The following is a 19,115-nucleotide window of genomic DNA, read 5'->3' on the forward strand; positions in this document are numbered from 1 at the left end:
ATTACAATAAATCAACAATTGTAATCAATAATTGTAAAGTGTTAAACACCCGTTTGTTCAGACTTTCTGAGATTGCCTGAAACCTTTTGATGTATGTTAGTTCAACAATTTCTTGCTTGATGGTGTTGTTAAAGACCCATTTTTCCAAAATAGTCACTTTGAAGTCTGCTATGGAGCATCCTGGGAGGTTTTAAATGCTGTCATATTATGTTGTCCTTGTTTTGAGTCCTGCTGTCAAACTTTTGTCCATTAATACTTTGGCATAAAGTTTGTCCTGTGTAGAATCCAGAGGGGCATAGCTGGCAGATGATGGCATACATCAATTGGAGGAAAAGCATGTGAAGGTGCCTCTAATTTTCTGTGTTCATTTGTTGGGGCCTGTGATGGTGCTGTTGTAGACATGGGAGCAAATTTTTGCTATTTTGCCATTGTAGACTAACATGGCTCTCCTCCTACAATGTCAGAAGCTGCTCAGGGAAGGGAGATCCATGTTAAGGAAGGGGGGATCAGAGGCAACACATCCACCTTGTCCTGTCTTGTTTCTCAGCTCTGCTGAATTGTAACTGATTGTAACTGATCCGAAATGGTTTGGCAGAATCTCTGGAACATGGGAACTATTGTCTTCCAATAAAGTTGTTTATTGCTCCACATATCATCAAGTTCATGCATAGCATTAAGCCATAATATGACGTGTTTTGTTTTGACTTAGCATATCTAAAGCTATTGTGCTTTATATTTTAGCTGTCAACCTATCACTTTGTTGTGTATTCAAAAAAGTAGTAAGATGAGCAAAATCAGCTGTTGTAATTTATACATAGTTTATGGCTTAACCTGCCATGTGAACTAATCATGGTTTATTCAATAACCATGGTTAAACTAATAATAGTTTAGTAAGATCGATAAACTTTGAAAGGTTTGCTGATAGAGCTTGACAGATTTGAAAGATGATGTTGTTTGCCTGCTGCCTCTTCTATTACAACAGGTAGAATCCTTGAAAGGCACATTCCCTAAAAATATTTCTGTGGAAAGATGCTACCGTCAGTTGCATAATTTTCACTTTCAGTGAAAGCTTGCCATGGACACAGCTGAAAACAGCATTTGAAACAAATTGCTGCCATTTGCCCTGTGTATCCAGATTAGATTTTCAATTATGACAAAATAGAACCACCTATTGATTGCACAGCTTCATGCCCAGCCATTACAGGCCAAAGGCATTACTGAACAGCAATCTTTTTTTGATCCAGTTAAAGATACTAACATAAAAAAAAGGAGAGGGGGAGTCATGCTTATTGTCCAGCTACTCAGTTTTTTTATTGTGCAGAAAAGGCTGAATCACACATTCAGAATCAGAGCAGGTAATGAACAAGCTCTACGTAAAGGGGAGGGAGGAAGAGAACTGTTTGCAGCAGAGCAGCAGCCAGCCCAAAGCATTGCCACCTATGTCTACCCAATCCAAGTATGAAACATTAACCCAGTGCTTAACAATTTCAGGGGATGTGTAGCAATTTGGAATTTGGAGATCATCTTGTGGGCATTGGCATGAAATTAGTTGCCACTGAAGTTTGCCTTTTCATTAAGTAGTTGGCATGGTGGCACAGCCCATCACAAAAATACACATTTATCAAAAGATAAAGTTAGTGAGGCTGCTATCTGCCACCTAGCTACATTCTTCTCCCAGATGTTTCCCATTATTTCAACTTTATTTTGACTTTTCTGGGAACACAGGGGCCACTTCCAGACCAAACACTCAACTCCTTACCATGTTTACTTTTTCTAAGAAGAACTGAAAGATCTATGGAAGCTCAGAGACACTCTTACACATAAAGGTGATATTGAAGGCAGATGTTGTAGGTATTGGCAAGCTAGCTTCTCCCTCATTTTTTCAGTTAGAAAATCTAAATAAACATCATTGGAGCACAGATCCTGGTGGGCATCCCCCTTCAGTCTTTTGCAGTTGTTCAGTTCAGTCATTCACAAAACACCAGATCATCAGTTACTTTAGGAAGTTTTACTGAAAGCTTTTAGAAGAAATTCAAACTTCCAAGATATCTGGTATTGTGAAAAAAACTTTTTCCATGTGCTCCACTTTTTCCTTTCCATTTTTAAATACACGTGCAAAACTACAGCGATACATGCTGCTTGATCTCCTACCTTATGTTTATATACAAACCATTTCAAGATTACACACTAGCTCAATAAATTTTCAAATTAGTATAGGCCCATAAATGGTAGTATCCAGTATTTCAAAACTCATCTGAGAAAGTTGCAAGATTCTTTATGTAAGCATCAAGGTATTACTTTATTACCTTTACAATTTGTGAAGCAAATTCTACCCAGTTTACTTCAATAAGTTGAGCACTCACACTTTACAGGAATGTACAGAGGTAAAAGCAGGAATGTACAGAGATTTCTACACATTTCCTCTTCCAGCCCAAGTGACAGGAACAATGGTAAAATTGTCACATGTTCCAAAAGACTGGTAAATCTCTGTCCAACAATAGCCCAACTAACAAGTTGGTAGGCAGGAGGGCAGTCAAGAGCTTCACCCCATTTCTCTCTTCTAACCAACTGACCTGTTGGCTGGACTATTTTGGGACACAGGTTTACAAATCTTCCAGAAGGTAGATAAACTTGCATTCAGAAATATCCCCAGTGAGAGTTTACTAGTGTGGTGCACTTCCCCACTAGCAACCTGCCATTCCAATAACTTGAGAGGTGTCTAAAGCCTCCATCTCAGACACCCAACCAACCTACCCCACCACACTGTAAAGAGTGTGATTGGTGGATAGTTTCTCACCAGCAACTGACACTGGATGGGAAGGGAAACAAAACAGAGTAATCCACCAATTACTGCCCTTAAATTGGCTCACAGTATATGTGTATAGATAGGACAAAGCCCCCTTACTGAGACAGATTAGAGCTATCAGGAACACAAATTATGTCGTCATATATTTCTGCCAACTCCACAACTAGAGGAATATAGGCAGTCCTCATTTAGCTACTACAACTGGGATCAGCAACTCAGTCATTAAGTGAAACTGTGACTGTGCTTATAATCTTACTTCAGCTTTCCTTTAGTTTACAGACCTGTGAAGGTCGTAAATGTGAGGATTGGTTGGAAAGTTATTTTTTCATCACAGTCGTAATTGCAAACAGTCGCTAAATGAGGGAGTTGCTAAACAAGGACTACTTGTAAAGGTGGTCATGAGGAAGAGCTTTGAACATTTTTAACCCTGGAAAAATTACAAGTGTATTATTTTTAAATATGCTGTGACTTTTTCTTTCTCTAAACATTGGACAACCCCACCCCACCAACTATACTTGAACTATACTATACTTGTTACAGCCAACACAGTACTGTAACAGTCAGCTAATAACTGTACTTCAAAATTTGATATTTAATGTATCTTTGTCCGGACTTTTTTGTCTGTACAGTAGTTCCAAATCATATACAATTACTCATATTATTTATCAGTAAGAGTATCTACTATTTAGTCACTTGTGTTTCCCACGTAGGAAGTAACTGGTTTTAACAACTGTTCCATAAGGTAATAAACTAGAGAAATATTTTGTAGCTTTTGCTGCCTGCTTTGACAGTAAAATGGGCAGATTTATTTATTACACTTGTTTGCACACTACTTACTCCATAGAGTCAAGGTGATTTATCAAAATTTCACTTGATACTCTTGATAATTATTTGCTCCTTTTGAAAAATACGCTGATGTAGCTATATCCATAGATCACAGACATAGCACTGAGTCATTACTGTGCTACGTATATTCCAGTGCAGTGGTCCCCAACTGAAGATTCTGATCAATTGTAACTAGGAATGTGGTCATTCCTTCCCCATCTAATCTCATGAATAACTACACTTCAGAAGGAATATACTCCTGACCCTTGAAAAATGAGGCCAAGGTTCCTAGATAGCTATTTTCAAACATTATTGAAGTTCATCTAACACAACAGAATGCTAGACTTGATGTCATGAGTTATTTAAAACAGCTTCGTCCTAATAATCCCTTTACTGAAAAAGGTAGAAGATCCTATTGAAATTATCCAAGCTACAGGATTACAGCTAATTATGCTAGACGTTTTTCCCTCCTAGGAAAATTGCCCCAGTGTTGCAGGAAATGGTCATGAACGTGACAACTACAGTTACAGGTTCTGAAAATGGAGATGTGTTTAAAGTCTATTATTAGTCCTTCTCAAGAAAAATCCTTTCAGTTCTCCATTAAAGATGACATTTGCACTCTGAATGCATTTAACATTTTAACAAGTTTTAAACAATAACAAATAATTTTATCATCAGGCATTACATATTAGCAAGCAGCCCGAGAAAGCAATACATTACTCAATGGAAATATGCAAAAGTTGTAAGTTCTCTTTGCAGCAGTCTCTTTCTTCTCCCCTGAGATGGTGGCAGTAAAATGTCATCACATCCAAGCCAGCATTAACCTCTGGGCTCAGCAGCAAAAATACAGTTCTGCATTTCTTTCAATCATGTATGCATTGCCTCTGGTTCTGGATATATTGTCCTGAATGTCAAATTTATACGTGGTTCCCTGGAGTGATACTCCTTGGGAACACGATGCTGAAAAAGAACCAAAACAGCCCATCAGTTACATAACACATGTTGATTAGAGAAATACAAATAACTTGTTTTTTGGCATGCACACTATTATCAAATTTAAGATGAGTTTCCTTATAACTGTTGTACTTGGTTTTCTTCCAAAAATGAAGAAGAGGCCAAATCTCATCTTCCTCTTGTTGTTGTTTTTAAAGTTACATCATTGTTTTTGTTAACAATAGAATATTATTTGCTTATTGCACCACCATGCAGCACTATTTCACAGGTGATCATCTCACTTCTGCTGGTTGTTAAGGAAAAAAAAAAAACTTGTAAGATTTTTGTGACCTATGAAAGACAAGCAGCCCAACCTTATAGGAAACAACTTTTCAGTTCTCCCCACTTAAATGTGTTTTAGTGATGCATTAGACTTAGGTACCCAGATCTATATATGGAGCTCTGTAGGGAAGGAAATGGCATTTGTACAATTTTTATTTAGGCTCCTCACCTGCCAGTCTTCTTGAGTAGCTCCTTCCATCATTAGCAAAGTACCATGATCCAGTGGTATCTGAACTCTTTGCATGTAAGTATAATCATTGTTATCTTCCTAAAAAAGATGTATTAAGTATTGTTAATTTATAGTCATAAAATTACAGAATTGGAAGAGGCTACTCAGGCTATCTAATTCAACCCTCTGCCCAGCAGATGTCTTCGCTTCTACTTAAATACAATGAAAGTAGGGGAATAAAATGTCCTTAAGTCAAGGGTTCTCATTGTGCCATTACTTCCTAAAAGAATGAATTTGTGTAATCCCTCCAATTAATAAAACTAAAAATTTCATTAGGGTTAGGGGTGGGCAAAAAAAAAAAATCACTTTTATTAAAGTTTAATCAGATAAAACAATGATACATTTTGCAATTTTATAAATATACAATCACTCAGAAACTGCAGAATGTGGTGATGCATGCAAGGGCAGCATCATGTAAAGCAACAGTCTACATGCAAGACTAAGATATGCGTCATTGTGAGAAGGGACTCTCAATCCAGGAAGGAAAGCAACTGATATACCAAATGAATTTGGGTAAAAGCCCTACTGGCCACAGCTGCCACATGGTTTTTGAGCAGAAGCTGCAAGTCCAAGAGGACCCCCAAATTGCACAGGTCTGTTTGGGGAAGCAACCCCATTCAGGATGGAAAATCTATGGTACTGGAAGAATCAGGAACATACAGCCATTCAGATTTGTCAGGGTAGAGTTTATGCCTACCCTTCCATCCCCACCTCCAGACTCTAACAGGTACTGATACAAGACCTTGACAGCATCACTTGGTCAGCCTGGGGTCAAGATTCAGTTGAGTATCATCCACTGGCTTAATACAGATGTTAAACAGGAGAGGCAAGATCAAGCTGGCCATGGAAGAAAGAGAACCACCACAATACTGTCCCTCCCATTTTTAAGCCTTTAATTAATTTATTTTATTTATTTATTAAATTTTTTAACCGCCCATCCCCCCCCAATGGGGGAACTCTGGGCGATTCACAACAAACATTAAAACATACAATATATAAATACATAAAACCTTAATTAAAACATTACTAAAAAGGAGGAGAGTCCAAGAGGATGAAAAAACTGAGCCTGAACACAGAAGGCATCTATGGGGCTAGCCATCCCCATGCTTGAGGTATTCCCACCCTATCCCAGGCCAGGTGGCAGAACAAGGTCTTCAAAGTCGTACGGAAGGCCAAGAGTGTGGGGGCCAATCGCACCTCCGGGGGCAGAATGTTCCAAAGAGCAGGGGCTACCGCAGAGAAGGCCTGCCTTCAGGACCCGGCCAGTCGAAGTTCTTTCACCGAGGGGGTCCGAAGCATGCCCTCTCTGTGTGATCGGATGGGATGGATTGAGGTCATGGGGAGAGGTGGTCCCTTAGATAACCTGGTCCCATGCCATGTAGGGCTTTAAAGGTGATAACCAACACTTGAATTGGACCCAGAAGCAAACTGGCACCCAATGCAGCTCACGGAACAGAGGCGTTACATGGGCCCTCCTTGGGGCTCCAACAATAGCCCACGCAGCTGCATTCTGGACCAGCTGTAGCTTCCGGATACTCTTCAAGGGTAGCCCCATGTAGAGCGCATTGCAGTAGTCTATCTGGGAGATAACAAGGGCATGAGTGACTGTTCGAAGGGCATCCCAATCCAGGAAAGGGCGTAACCCAAAGTCGTGCAAAGGCCCTCCTTGCCATGGCTGCCACCTGCTCTTCAAGCAGGAGCCATGAGTCTAGGAGGACCCCCAGATTACGCACTGGATCTGTCTGGGGCACTGCTACCCCATCCAGCACCAAAGATGACAAAATCCCGGATACAGAGGAGCCATTAACCCACAGCCACTCCGTCTTACCAGGGTTCAGCCGAAGCCTGTTGTTCCCCATCCAGACCCTTACAGCCTCCAGGCACCGCGAAAGGGTGGCCACGGCATCACTTACTTCACCAGGGATGAAGATGTATAGCTGCGTATCATCAGCATACTGATGATACCTCATCCCATGATGCCGGATGATCTCGCCCAGCAGTTTCATGTAGATGTTGAAAAGGAGCAGAGAGAGAACCAAACCCTGCGGCACCCCACAAAGGAGGGGCCGAGGATGGGACCTCTCGCTCCCTATCACCACTGATTGGGATCGGCCTTGGAGAAAGGAGGCGAACCAGCACAAGACTGTGCCACCCACCCCCAATTCCCTGAGCCATCCCAACAGGATACCATGGTCGACGGTATCGAAAGCTGCTGAGAGATCAAGGAGAGCAAGGATAATCGTACTTCCACCATCCTGCTCCTGTCAGAGGTCATCCATAAGTGCGACCAATGCCATTTCCGTTCCATATCCAGGCCTGAAACCTGACTGGAAGGGATCCAGATAATCCGTTTCCTCCAGAACCCTTTGGAGCTGTGATGCCACCACTTTCTCAACCACCTTCCCCAAAAAGGGGAGTTGGGAGACTGGACGAAAATTGTCCAGCACAGTAGGATCCAGGGAGGGTTTCTTGAGGAGGGGGTGCACCTATGCCTCCTTAAAAGCAGCTGGAAACACTCCCTCCTGCAAGGATGTAGTAACCATCGCCTGGATCCAACCACATGTCACCTCCCAAGGTGCTTTCACCAGCCAGGAGGGGCATGGGTCAAGATGGCAAGTGGTGGCCTTCACAGTCCCCAGGATCCTCTCTGTAAGGTTTGCCCCATTCGACAGAGAAACTCTCGTGACACGTGTGGTTCACAAAAGAGGTTTACTCATGCGTAGCGTAGCAGTCACAAGCAAAGCCAGGACTGGCTTGGTACAATTGCATCACTCATTATATTCCCCCTTTCCCGCGCTTTTTTCCGCCCCGCGATCGCGTTACTGCTGCGGATTATCGGCCCCCCAATAATCCCTCTTGATTGTCCATGATGGCAGGTTCGGTCAGGGTCCATTGTCCTTGATTGGCAGTCCCCTCCGGCTTGGGTTGGTCCCTCCCCGTTACGTGCAAGCCCGAGGGTTCTGTGCTGCGCGGCGATCTTGTTTCGCTGCCTGCGGCCCCGTTCATTGTTGGCTCGCGCCATTATCAGTGTATAGTTAAAGCTTCCGCTGCGGTTTTCCTGTTTGGCTGGGCGCAGGTGGCCCATTAATTAGCGGCGCTTTCAGTTCCTCTTTTCCTCGCTAGCTACCGCCGGTGGAGTTCGCTGGCTGCGAGCTTCCCCGAAGCCCCGTGCTGACCGAACCTGACATACCGCCCCCCTGAAGACAAGTCCCCCTCTTAATTGGGCTACTAGGGTGCTGCCCCCCCATCTGCCATAATGGTGTGCCTTTCCTTGGCTTGGGGTTTTGGCCTTACCATGGCCGAGTCACTTATAGGACGGGTCCCCGAATGTTCTCCTTCCCCTCCTTCCCTTCCTTCGCCGCTGCGCACGTCGAGCAGCTGGCCACGTACTCCCTCGTATCCCTCCGGAGAGACGGCCACCAGAACTGTTCACGCAGGAGGTGGAAAGTCCTAACAAACCCACAGTGTCCCGTAGTGTCCTCGGTGTGCCCTCTCCGGAGCACATCCACCCAGCAAGCTTCTGGAACGTAGAGCCTCCCCTTGTGCTCCCAGCAGGTCCCTTGTTTCTTCAGGGAGTCCTTGTTGTTTACCAACCAGGGGTCTCCCTCGCTCGCCTCCGCACAGCACCGCCTCAGCTCCGGCTCGGCTCCCTTCCCCTGCTTCTCCCTTGGGGGTTGGGCTCCGCCTTTCGCTTCCAGCTGGGTCGTCCTTGTTGGGTCCGTCGATTCGAGCAGCGGCTTCCTCAGTGTCCTACAACCTGCCAGGTTCCCCTGGCCGTGGCCAGGTCCCGGTCTACCGCCGGTTGCTTCACTCACGCTTGGCGCGGACCAGTCGGCTCCCGACGCCGCTCCTGCCCCCGCTCTTGATGCCAGTGTGATCGCTGTCTGCTTTGCCCCGGGACCCTCGGGTCCCGCTGCCACCGTCTCTGCTGTAACCGACCCCTGCGTTGCTGTGGGGCCCTTTGTCGTCGATGCCACCGCCACCTCGGCGGTCTCTGACCCCTCTCGTTTGTCGGTCGCCCTCGGCGCCGTCCTCGTATTTGCCTCACGTGCGGTTGGTCGCCCGGGCCCCGCTGCTGTCGCTGCTGCGGCCTGCCGGCCCTCGGCTCTCCGTCGCGCAGTCACCACCTCGCCCAGCTCCGTGGGGTCCTCAGCTCCCGCGCCGCCTCCGCGGCTCGACCTGGTCTGCCCGGTGGTGCCGTCGAATTGCACCATCTCTGCTGCCACGCTCTCTCGTGTGCTTGCCGCCCCGGCTCCTCTGCCGGTCTCCCTCGGCGCCGCCCTCACCGCGTGTGCAGTTGGTTGCCCGGGCCCCATTGCCGTCGCTGCTGCAGCTCGCCGGCCCTCAGCTCGCCGTCGCCCAGCCGCCACCTCACCGAGTTCTGTGGGGCCCCCTGTTCTCGTGCCACCTCCGCAGGTCGACCCCGTCTGCTCGGTGGTGCCGCCGAACCGCACCGTCTTGGCCACCCAATTGATGTGCGGGTTCTGGCGCGTAAGCCATGCCAGCCCCAGCACTAGTGCATGGTCGGCCCCCGGGGCAACTACCAAGCCTAGCTCCTCCCGGCTTGTCCCCACTGTCAAACCGACCGGCTCAGTGCGATACTGCGCCGGGTCCCCCCCTGCCGTCGATCCATCCAACTGGCTGAGTGCGAGGGGCTTCCTGAGTCTCCTCACTCTGAGCCCCAGCGTGGATGCCAGTACCGGGTGGATCAGGCAGTGGGTGCATCCTGAATCCAGCAAGGCATCGACTTTCACCTCTGCTTCTGATCTCACCCCCTTGAGGTGGACCCTGATCCTCACGGGCGAGTAGTTTCTTCTGTCCCGCCCTTCCTCATGCTGCCACTCCGTTGGCTGCTCTGGGGTGCGCCTCAGCGTCGCCGGCCGTCGCCTCCCGCTGGCTCGCTCTCCCCTCCTCGCAGAGCCGGGCTTCCTCTTGAGCCAGCCGGCTCTGCTGCACACCGCTCCACTAGCTGTTGTCTCCTTCCAGGATCGGTCGGAGTTCCTTGTAGCCGGGAATCGCCAGCCCACGTCCTTTGTGCATCTCGCCAAGACCCCCTGGCTCGACGGGCACTGCACCATCCGATGCCCCTTGCCTCCACACCGGTAGCAGGTCCCTGCAGTCTGCCGGGCGTTTCCAACCTCGATCCTCCATCGGCTCCTGCGCCTCGCCTCTGGTGCCGCCTCACTTTGGTCCGCTGTGGCTGGTATCAGGGCTCGCGCCTCTCGCTTCCCCCGGTCTCCGGCATCCCCCGCCGTCTCCACCAGCCAGCTCCACTTCACTAGAGCCTCCAGGTCGTCCCTACTGGGTGCTCCCCCCTGGATCTCTGAGTGGAGCCTGTCCTGCGTACGGAGATAGGTTAGTGGCTCGGGGCCCCCCGAGAGCTCGCTCCTTGAGCTCCTGAATCGGGACGCTTCTGCTGGCCGCCGACCCCCCTTCGCGCTCCCCGTCAGGCTGACCACTTCTGCTAGCCTGGTCTCCACGCCGCCCTCTGTGGCTGCCCCAGCCGGGGTCCTGGGTCCGCCACGCCATGCCTCCCGCATGTCCGGTACAGCTGTCGTCTGCTGCTGGAGGTCGCCCTCCAGCCTGTCCAGCCTCTCCTCCGGCTCCTGGCTCCTGGACCCTGCGCCGCTGCTCCCGGGAATCGCACGTCCCGTCAAGCCCTCTGGTCTAGGCTCCGTGCAGCTTCTTGAGGTTGTACCCTCACTGCTGCCGGCATCGCCCGATTCCTTCTTCGCCTGTGACTCTGCCCCTGGGGCCTTGCCCCGCCGGAAGATGGTCTGCAACATCACTTGGACAGCGTCCATCCGCTGCTCGATCTTGGCCTCCAGTCGGGTGAATCGTTCCTCACGCTCCTGGGCCTCGGGTTCCGAGTCACGACTCGTCGCGACCCCCCATGCTGGCGACCCATTGGGGCTCCTGCCCCCGCCAAACGACCACCCGTCCTCTGGCGCCCTCTTGGCCGTGTCCGTGCGCCATTCGCCCCGGACTGGTCCCACCATCACGCCTTCGGATCTGGGCTCCTGGTTGCCCAGCTGACAAGCGGTTTCCCCATCGCTTGCCATCTCCTGGTGCCGTTAATCAATTCCTCTCCAGTCTTGGCTGCAGGGAAAAAAGGTGAGCGCTCCTCGGTGTGTACTGGGTAGCACTCAATGTGAGTCCTGGCTTTATGTAAGGTTTGCCCCGTTTGACAGAGAAACTCTCGTGACACGTGTGGTTCACAAAAGAGGTTTACTCATGCGTAGCGTAGCAGTCACAAGCAAAGCCAGGACTGGCTTGGTACAATTGCATCACTCATTATATTCCCCCTTTCCCGCGCTTTTTTCCGCCCCGCGATCGCGTTACCGCTGCGGATTATCGGCCCCCCAATAATCCCTCTTGATTGTCCATGATGGCAGGTTCGGTCAGGGTCCATTGTCCTTGATTGGCAGTCCCCTCCGGCTTGGGTTGGTCCCTCCCCGTTACGTGCAAGCCCGAGGGTTCTGTGCTGCGCGGCGATCTTGTTTCGCTGCCTGCGGCCCCGTTCATTGTTGGCTCGCGCCATTATCAGTGTATAGTTAAAGCTTCCGCTGCGGTTTTCCTGTTTGGCTGGGCGCAGGTGGCCCATTAATTAGCGGCGCTTTCAGTTCCTCTTTTCCTTGCTAGCTACCGCCGGTGGAGTTCGCTGGCTGCGAGCTTCCCCGAAGCCCCGTGCTGACCGAACCTGACACTCTCCACTTCCTCAGGAGCAACAGGATCAAACCGTTCCCAGATAACTGGGTAAAAAGAGTCCCCCGGTATCTCCCCAGACCCTGCCCCACACTTGGAGTCTAACTTGGAACAAATCTGAGCGACTTTGTCCTGCAGATGCTCTGAAAATTCCTCTGCACGGCCCTGCAAATGAACCCCCACATCCCCCTTACCAAGGAGGGACCTAGTGATCCTAAATAGGGCCGCCGGGTGGCATTCTGCGGACGCGATAAGGAGAAGTAATGATGCTTTGCCGCTCTTATTGCCACAAGGTAGGCCTTGATAGCAGCTCTAACCTGTGTTTGGTCGGATTTGGTCTTTGTTTTCCTCCAGCGGTGCTCTAGACATCTCTTAACCCTCTTCAGCACCCTCAACTCCTCCATGAACCTCATGACAGGGAATGTCAGGGCTGATGTGGCAAGAGAGGTCGCATAGGTGCGATCCTGTCCAAGGCCCTGGCCGCCTTCCTATTTCAAGCAGCAGCCAAGGCCTCCGCTGGACTGTGCAGCAGATCCATGGGAATATCCCCCAGCTCCTTCTGAAACCCTAACAAGTCCATCAGGCGCCGGGGGTGGACCAATCGCATGGGTCCGGCCTTCCTGCAGAGTGGGGTGGTATAGGAGAAACTCAGGGTCACCAGGACGTGATCTGACCATGACAATGGGGAAAGCTGTAGATCTCCCCTCAGATCACTTTGCCATTGTTCCGACAAGAAAACCAAATCCGGCATGTGGCCGCTGTCTCGAGTTGGGTCCCGCACAATTTGAAACAGGCCCATGGCTGCCATGGTAGCCGTGAGCTCCCGAGCCGCCTCCGAGGACCACCCCAGAGATGGTAGGTTGAAGTCCCCCAGAACCATAAGTCCACCACCAGCCCATTATCTAGACCCATTTCAGCTGGGCTTCAGGCCATGACATAGCACAGACATAGCACTGATCACACTTGTTGAATATGGTCTCTTTTTGAATCTAGGGCCCTCTGAAGCTCCAATTCAAGTACCTTCTCAACAATCTTCTGCAAGAAAGGAAGGTTGGAGACTAGACTAAAAAGCGTTTAGAATTGTTGGATCCATTGATGGCTTCTTGAGGAGGAGGCATATGCCACCTCCTTCAAGGCAGGCAGAACACCTCCTCATTCAAAGATGTATTCAAAACCACATGGACCCAACCACATATTCTCTCTCAAAAAGAGAGATATGAAGAGCATGGATCTAAAAGGCAGGTAGTGGGGTTAACAGTCACAAGAATCCTGTCTTCTTTCTCATGAGTTACAAGGACAAATACTTCCCAGGTAACAGGACAAGACTGTGCCTCTGTCAACTCACACAGACTTGTCCAGTCAGAGCGTAACTCCTAGCATTCAAGTGACTTTATTCAGCAGATGTCTAGATAATGCAAATAGTCCTGTGACCCATCCTACCCCAGCAGAGAACTTGACTGAATGGGGCTATTGGCCAGCAACCTGCAAACAAACATATTTTACCACTCTTAGTGCTGCAATGCAATCCCTAATTCAAGCTCTTACATGTGTTTGTTTGGATTCATTCTTCTTCTTTTCTCCAATGTGTGTCTCTTCTGTCATTTCATTTCCAGGAGCTCTTCAGAAATCCAGGAAGCTTTTCAGGATCAATGAAGAGGGAGACACTGTGGTTTGATCCAAGGCCCTTGACACCCACCCATTCCCAGGATGGGTCTTAGTTGAATTGCCCACCACATCCTTAAGCTCTCTGTGAAACCTGTCAGGTTGATTTGATAGCTCCAAGCTCCAAGCTCCAAGCTCCCAGCAGAGGTGGGGGAAGCACCAGCAAGCTGAAGACCAACCAGAGAGCGATCTGACCATAATGAAAGACTGCTAATAATATCCTCCACCTTCAGATCATATTGCAACTGTCCCAAGACAAAATCCAGGTCTAACATGTGATCACCAGTGTGAGTCAACCCCTCAAAAATCTGGGATAGATTCATGATTGCCATGAGCTCCTTAACCAAGCCATGCTCAATACCACATTGCTGGCTTGAACAGGCAGAATAACAGCAAGCTCTGTTGGTTTGTACAGGCAGAATGGGCTGGCTTTCAAGCAAAGTGAAGAGGAAACCCAAAGTGCATCTCCTCTCAATGATAAATATACCTTGTATCTGTACAGTTCCTGTTGAATTTCCCATCCCTTGGTCATCTTAGCTGCCCTTCTCTGATATTTATATCCCATCTTTCCTCTAAGGAGCTCAAGCGTTATAAACAGTTCTTCTGTTTCCAATTATTCTAATAATAATCCTGTAAGGATTAGGTCATGACATAGCAATTGGCCCAAGCTGAGCCACCAAGCTTACTAAATAAGAGAATAATCTTGAGTCAGAGATCTCATTGTTTAGATCTCTAGCAACTCTTGGAATACCTCCAGATGAGGTTTATATTATATTACTAGAGGTCAAGATATTGCCATCTTCTGCCCCATACTTTTCCATTACATGTGCAATCCTTTAGATTACAAAAGTAATTCTGTTTAGGAGGAAAAGATGGAATAGCTGCACAATGTATTGTGATTGGTAGAACCAGAAACCAGTAGAAGGAATGATGTGTTTCTGCAAGCAGTATTTCAACTAAATTTCAAGAAAATGTCCAGGTAATGCTCTTTTCCTGAAAGAATGTATCTTTCAACAGCTAGAATCATCTGCAATTACTATGTGGAATGTAGATACATGTAACTGCCATTGGCTAAATGGTATTATGACCTCAAACAATGGGCATTCAATCTCTTCCCAGATCCATGTTGAATTTCGAATCTTGTTGCTTTCAGAGTTAAAAATTCAGCTACTGTATCAATTAAGAAAAGCATCTATCCCATCTCCTTGTCTCAAAGCAAGGGGAGTTTGGTGAATTTGTGTTCAGAAATTCCATTCCAGTGTATTAATTTTTTAAAAATTATCCTTGCACATCCACTGCAATACTGAATAGTAATAAGCATCTCCCACAAGTAAGGTGAGAACTTTTTCAAGTCTGAAACATTGATAGAATATTGGGCAACTGGTTAAAAAAAAACTCTGAGGAAGTTTCCATGTACTACAGGACCCATCCACACAATGTTTCAGACTTCAGAGAGAAAATGCTAGCAGTTTTACTACAATAGCTATTGATATTCAAGGTACCACAGTAAATCCGGTCTGCAGTTCCATTGTTGCTAGTTGCAGAGTAATAATAGAGTGGCAGAAGCTATCAATGGTGGGAATATGATACTGGAGAAACACTGATGATGGAGTGGGAGAGAAAATAATGTTGCATGAAGAAGCATGGAAATGTGCCTATTTTGTTGCTGTAGTCATACAGCCATTCCATCCAAGTTTTTTTTTTTTAATTTCAGGTCAATAGGCTCTCTTATTTGGAATTCTGATTAATACAGAAGCCAACAATGATGCACGATGTGGCCCTGGAGGTGGCTGTCAAAACTGTGTGTAGGATTGACTTGGCTGGATAATTGGCCTGAACAAGTAAACACCCAGATAGTTATGGTTGAACATTTTGTCAGGCATCAGTCAGAGTGGGAGGGAGGTGAAGTAGAAGTAATTTGAGATAGCACTTTTGCAGACACAGGAACCAAAACTGATCCAACAGGAGTGTATTCCCATTAAAGATCTGGGATGCTGCTAGCATGTCACCAAGCTCTTCAAATCTGCACTATAATTCATGCAATGTTCTGACTTTTATTAATAGTTTTAGCACGACTACTTTGACATTCTACATAGCATTCTGAAATCCTTGGCAGAAAAACAGAACACATCACTGTCAAGAACTATCACCGTTAACTATTATCTGGCTATGAATCTTTGCACTTATACATTCCTTTCTTTCAAGTAGCCAGAGCTATTACTTCTGTAGCAACACCCAAAGTACCCCTCTTCTCTACTAGTTATCACAATTATTATTATAGCTCTTTTTTCTTATCAAGGACCCTCTAATTCATGAATTCATGTCTCCTGCAGCCTTACAAATAAACTGGCATTCTATTTATTTCAGTGTTTTGCTTTTAAAATCAGTTTCCTATGTTGGTTTCTTACAGAGAAAGTTTCTTTCAGACGTTATGGCCAAGCAGAACGCTCCCATTGTTACATAATCTCCTGCTAGAAATGTAGACTTCTATGTTTCATTTGCAGCAGAGGGTGGGGGAACCTGCAGCCCACCAGATATTGGATTACAATTTCCATCAGCCTCACCTGGAGTGGCAGAATGGAGATTCATAGGTTTGTCAATTTACAGGGAATCTATTCTGCCTTGATTTAGGCTATGCACACTTAATATTCACCCAATAGACATAGGAGAACTATGAGTAACAACTCATACACATAAACCGTTATTACCTCCTTATCAATAAAACAAAAGGCTTGTCTGCAGCTCTTGTTTTCTGATTTTCTTTCTTTTGTAAATAATTAAGGCACTTAGCATACTTCAGTGGAAGGGATCAGACTTTGTTTAGTATCTTGCTGGAAAAACAAAATTATCCAGAGGCTAATCATGGATATCCATTATTATCTAATATATACACCCCAACTCCTCCTCCTGCTCCCAGCTACCTGTTTCCTTGGTTACAATCTTAGTAGCAGAACTATTACAGTTAGGCTTCATAGCTTTAAATTTACATTGCAGTATAAGCTAGGAAGTTAACTGCAGTGAACTAATTCTTCAAGCGAATTCAGGGCTCTGCAGCAAAAAAGACAGCATAGGGAAATTTTGCAGATCTGAACATTTACCATTTATCTAAGATCTAAAGTATGCTATATCCTTTCTGAAACGAAAAGCCAAATTGCACACAGGTAGTCCTCGTTTAACTACCATTCGTTTAGTGACTGTTTGAAGTTACAATGGCATTAAAAAGCTACGTACAACTTGTCCTCGTTAAGACCATCGCAACACACCTGCGGTCACATGATCGTGATCCGGGCACTTGGCAACCAGCTTGCACTTACAATGGTTGCAGCGTCCTGCGGTCACATGATTGCCATTTGCAACCTTCCCAGCAAGCTTCCAGCAAGCAAAATCAGTGGGGAACTATGATTCTCTTAATGACCAAGTGATTCACTTAACAACCAGTGATTCGCTTAACGACCACCGCAAAAATGTCATAAAATCAGGTGTGGTCACATGATACCTTGCTTAACTACTGCCCCACTTACCAACAAATTTTCTGATCCCTACTGTGGTTGTTAAGCGAGGATTATCTGTACTGAAAAATTAGTCACATTTATGTCACACAATTCAAACCCAATGTATATCTATGTATACACATACCTTTTTTGCAAGAAATCAGAATTCGTTCAAGGTTCTAGAAAAACAGATGTACTGAATATTGAGTGAAAAGGGCCCTTCTATTAAAGATATCTCATGTATCTTTGTCAACAGTCTAAATGTGCTTCAGCAAAACACTTTTACTATTAAGAAAACTGTTTTTAATTTTAATTTCTAGAGTATTAGCTACCTCACCCAAATTTGTGTCATCTGCAAATCTGATAAGCATTTTTTCTACTTCTTCATCCGTCACTAATAAAAATATTGAAGATTACAGTGCCTAGACCTGAACCCAGTGCCATCCCATTCAATACTTCCCTCCAATCTGATGAAGAACCATTACTGAACGCTCTTTGAGTATTATTTTCAAATCACCTATGTATCTTTTGTACTTATCATAACACCCAGCCAACATTTAAGTAGTGTGATAATTAGGATTATCATAGGCCATTTTCCAAATGCTTTCCTGAAATCAAGACATAAAATGCTTACAGCATTTCCATAATGGATTAAGGAAATTACCTGGTCAAAACATGCAATAATATTAGTTGGCAAGACTTGTTCTTGACAAATCCATGTTGACTTTTTATTATTACCACACTACTTTTAAGGTGCTTACAAGTATCCCCTTCTTTGTAATTTGCTCTAGAATCATCACAGGTACTGATACCAAACTGACTGGTCTGGTCCTTCTTTTTTCCCTTTCTGATGACACTTGCTCTCCTCCTGTCACTTGCTCTCCTCCTGTCATCTGGCACTTTCACTAGTTCTTCTAGAGACAGTAGGCAGACTGCATTAGCAACTCAATGGGTCCTAGTCCATGTTTCTTTATTTCAATTTAAAGTGCTGATTTTAAATTTAAAAAAAATTAAAGCCTGGAACTAGGTTGTTGAAAATACCACCTTCCTTTATACCTATTCAGATCTTAGGATACTCTTCAGAGATCCTACTCTATATATTCATGCCAAGATTGACTACCAGGGAGACAACTTTCTCATGGTGATATCCTGGCCTCTCCAGATAAGCTCATCTGACACTTTTGTTATCAGGGTAGAATGAAAAAAAAAACCTGAAGGTAAAACATCAATGGGCCAGTAAATTATTTTTCTTCTACAAGGAACTTTTAAGGTATATCTTGTAGTTCCATGCTTAATAATTATGATTCAAATACATTTGAATAAATAAATATTGCAGCTTATCACTCTATTTTATTTTTTTTGTAAATTTCTCGGAGAATATATGTTGACAGGTGATTAAATGTACCAGAAACTGGAAGATATTTCAAGAGGAAATGGAGGTCTCTGGAGGCTGGCTGAAAACACCCCATGCTGAAATCCAAGCAGGATTTTCAGCCATGGAGAATTTTCAGCTCCAGAGTGGAGCAGCTTCAGAAGCCTCTTGACTCCGGGGCTGAAAATCTAAGTGGCTCTGAGGCCCTCATGCACTTGACCTGACGCTCCCACTTACCCCTTCACTCCCTCCCCCATCCAGGAGAGCCTGGGGCTTGCAACTTCCTGCCAGCTTCCCCACTGACTTGATTGTGGGAAGCCAGCAGGAAGTTGCCTTGCCTATGATTCTTGTTTAACAATGGGGACTGCCAAGATTGCGATTGCTAAGTGAAGCGGTCACATGATGATTTGCTTAATGATCGAATTGCTTAGCAACCTAAATTCCAGTCCCAATTGTGGTCGATAAGCAAGGACTACATGTAGTCAACTGCATACTAAGTGGCAGTTAAAAGGCTTTCTGGATTTTTTTTTTTAAAGGAAAGACCTCTAAAAGTTTGCTACACCAGAACTATACTGAACTATGTTCAGTCTGCATTCCAAATAACCCAAGCTGAATATTATTTAGTATGCCCAATATGTCATTTGTGTTCTCAGTGATAACAACCCCTCAAGTCCGGCAGGAAATAGATTGTTTCTTTTGCTTCCTTATTTAGAACTGGTCACAGTTTAAGGAAATAGAACAAATGTTATT

General features: G+C 45.9%; 2 protein-coding genes across 3 annotated transcripts in view; both read right to left on the bottom strand.

Moving 5' to 3' along the window:
- Positions 1-1,296: 1,296 nt before the first annotated feature.
- Positions 1,297-19,115, bottom strand: part of ALKBH3 (alkB homolog 3, alpha-ketoglutarate dependent dioxygenase) — a 37,508-nt gene continuing 19,689 nt past the window's right edge. For both annotated transcript variants that reach the window (XM_088145759.1, XM_088145760.1), the window contains exons 10-11: positions 5,076-5,174; positions 1,297-4,591 (exon numbers count right to left, since the gene is read on the bottom strand). In XM_088145759.1, coding sequence (XP_088001885.1) covers positions 4,499-4,591; positions 5,076-5,174 — 192 coding nt within the window. In that variant the 3' untranslated portion in view covers positions 1,297-4,498. The remainder of the gene's footprint in view (positions 4,592-5,075; positions 5,175-19,115) is intronic.
- LOC148214953 (uncharacterized) lies at positions 5,183-19,108 on the bottom strand. Its single transcript, XM_088145758.1, has 2 exons — positions 9,506-19,108; positions 5,183-9,262 (listed from the first exon to the last, which is right to left on the bottom strand). The coding sequence occupies exons 1-2, from the start codon at positions 11,195-11,197 to the stop codon at positions 8,444-8,446; spliced, it is 2,511 nt and encodes an 836-aa protein (XP_088001884.1). The 5' UTR covers positions 11,198-19,108; the 3' UTR covers positions 5,183-8,443.

The sequence above is a fragment of the Python bivittatus genome, unplaced genomic scaffold (genome assembly GCF_059951505.1).
Source record: "Python bivittatus isolate LINGU-HERP-01145 unplaced genomic scaffold, Pbiv_v1 ctg000480_np1212, whole genome shotgun sequence".
In the NCBI taxonomy this organism is placed as follows: Eukaryota; Metazoa; Chordata; class Lepidosauria; order Squamata; family Pythonidae; genus Python; species Python bivittatus.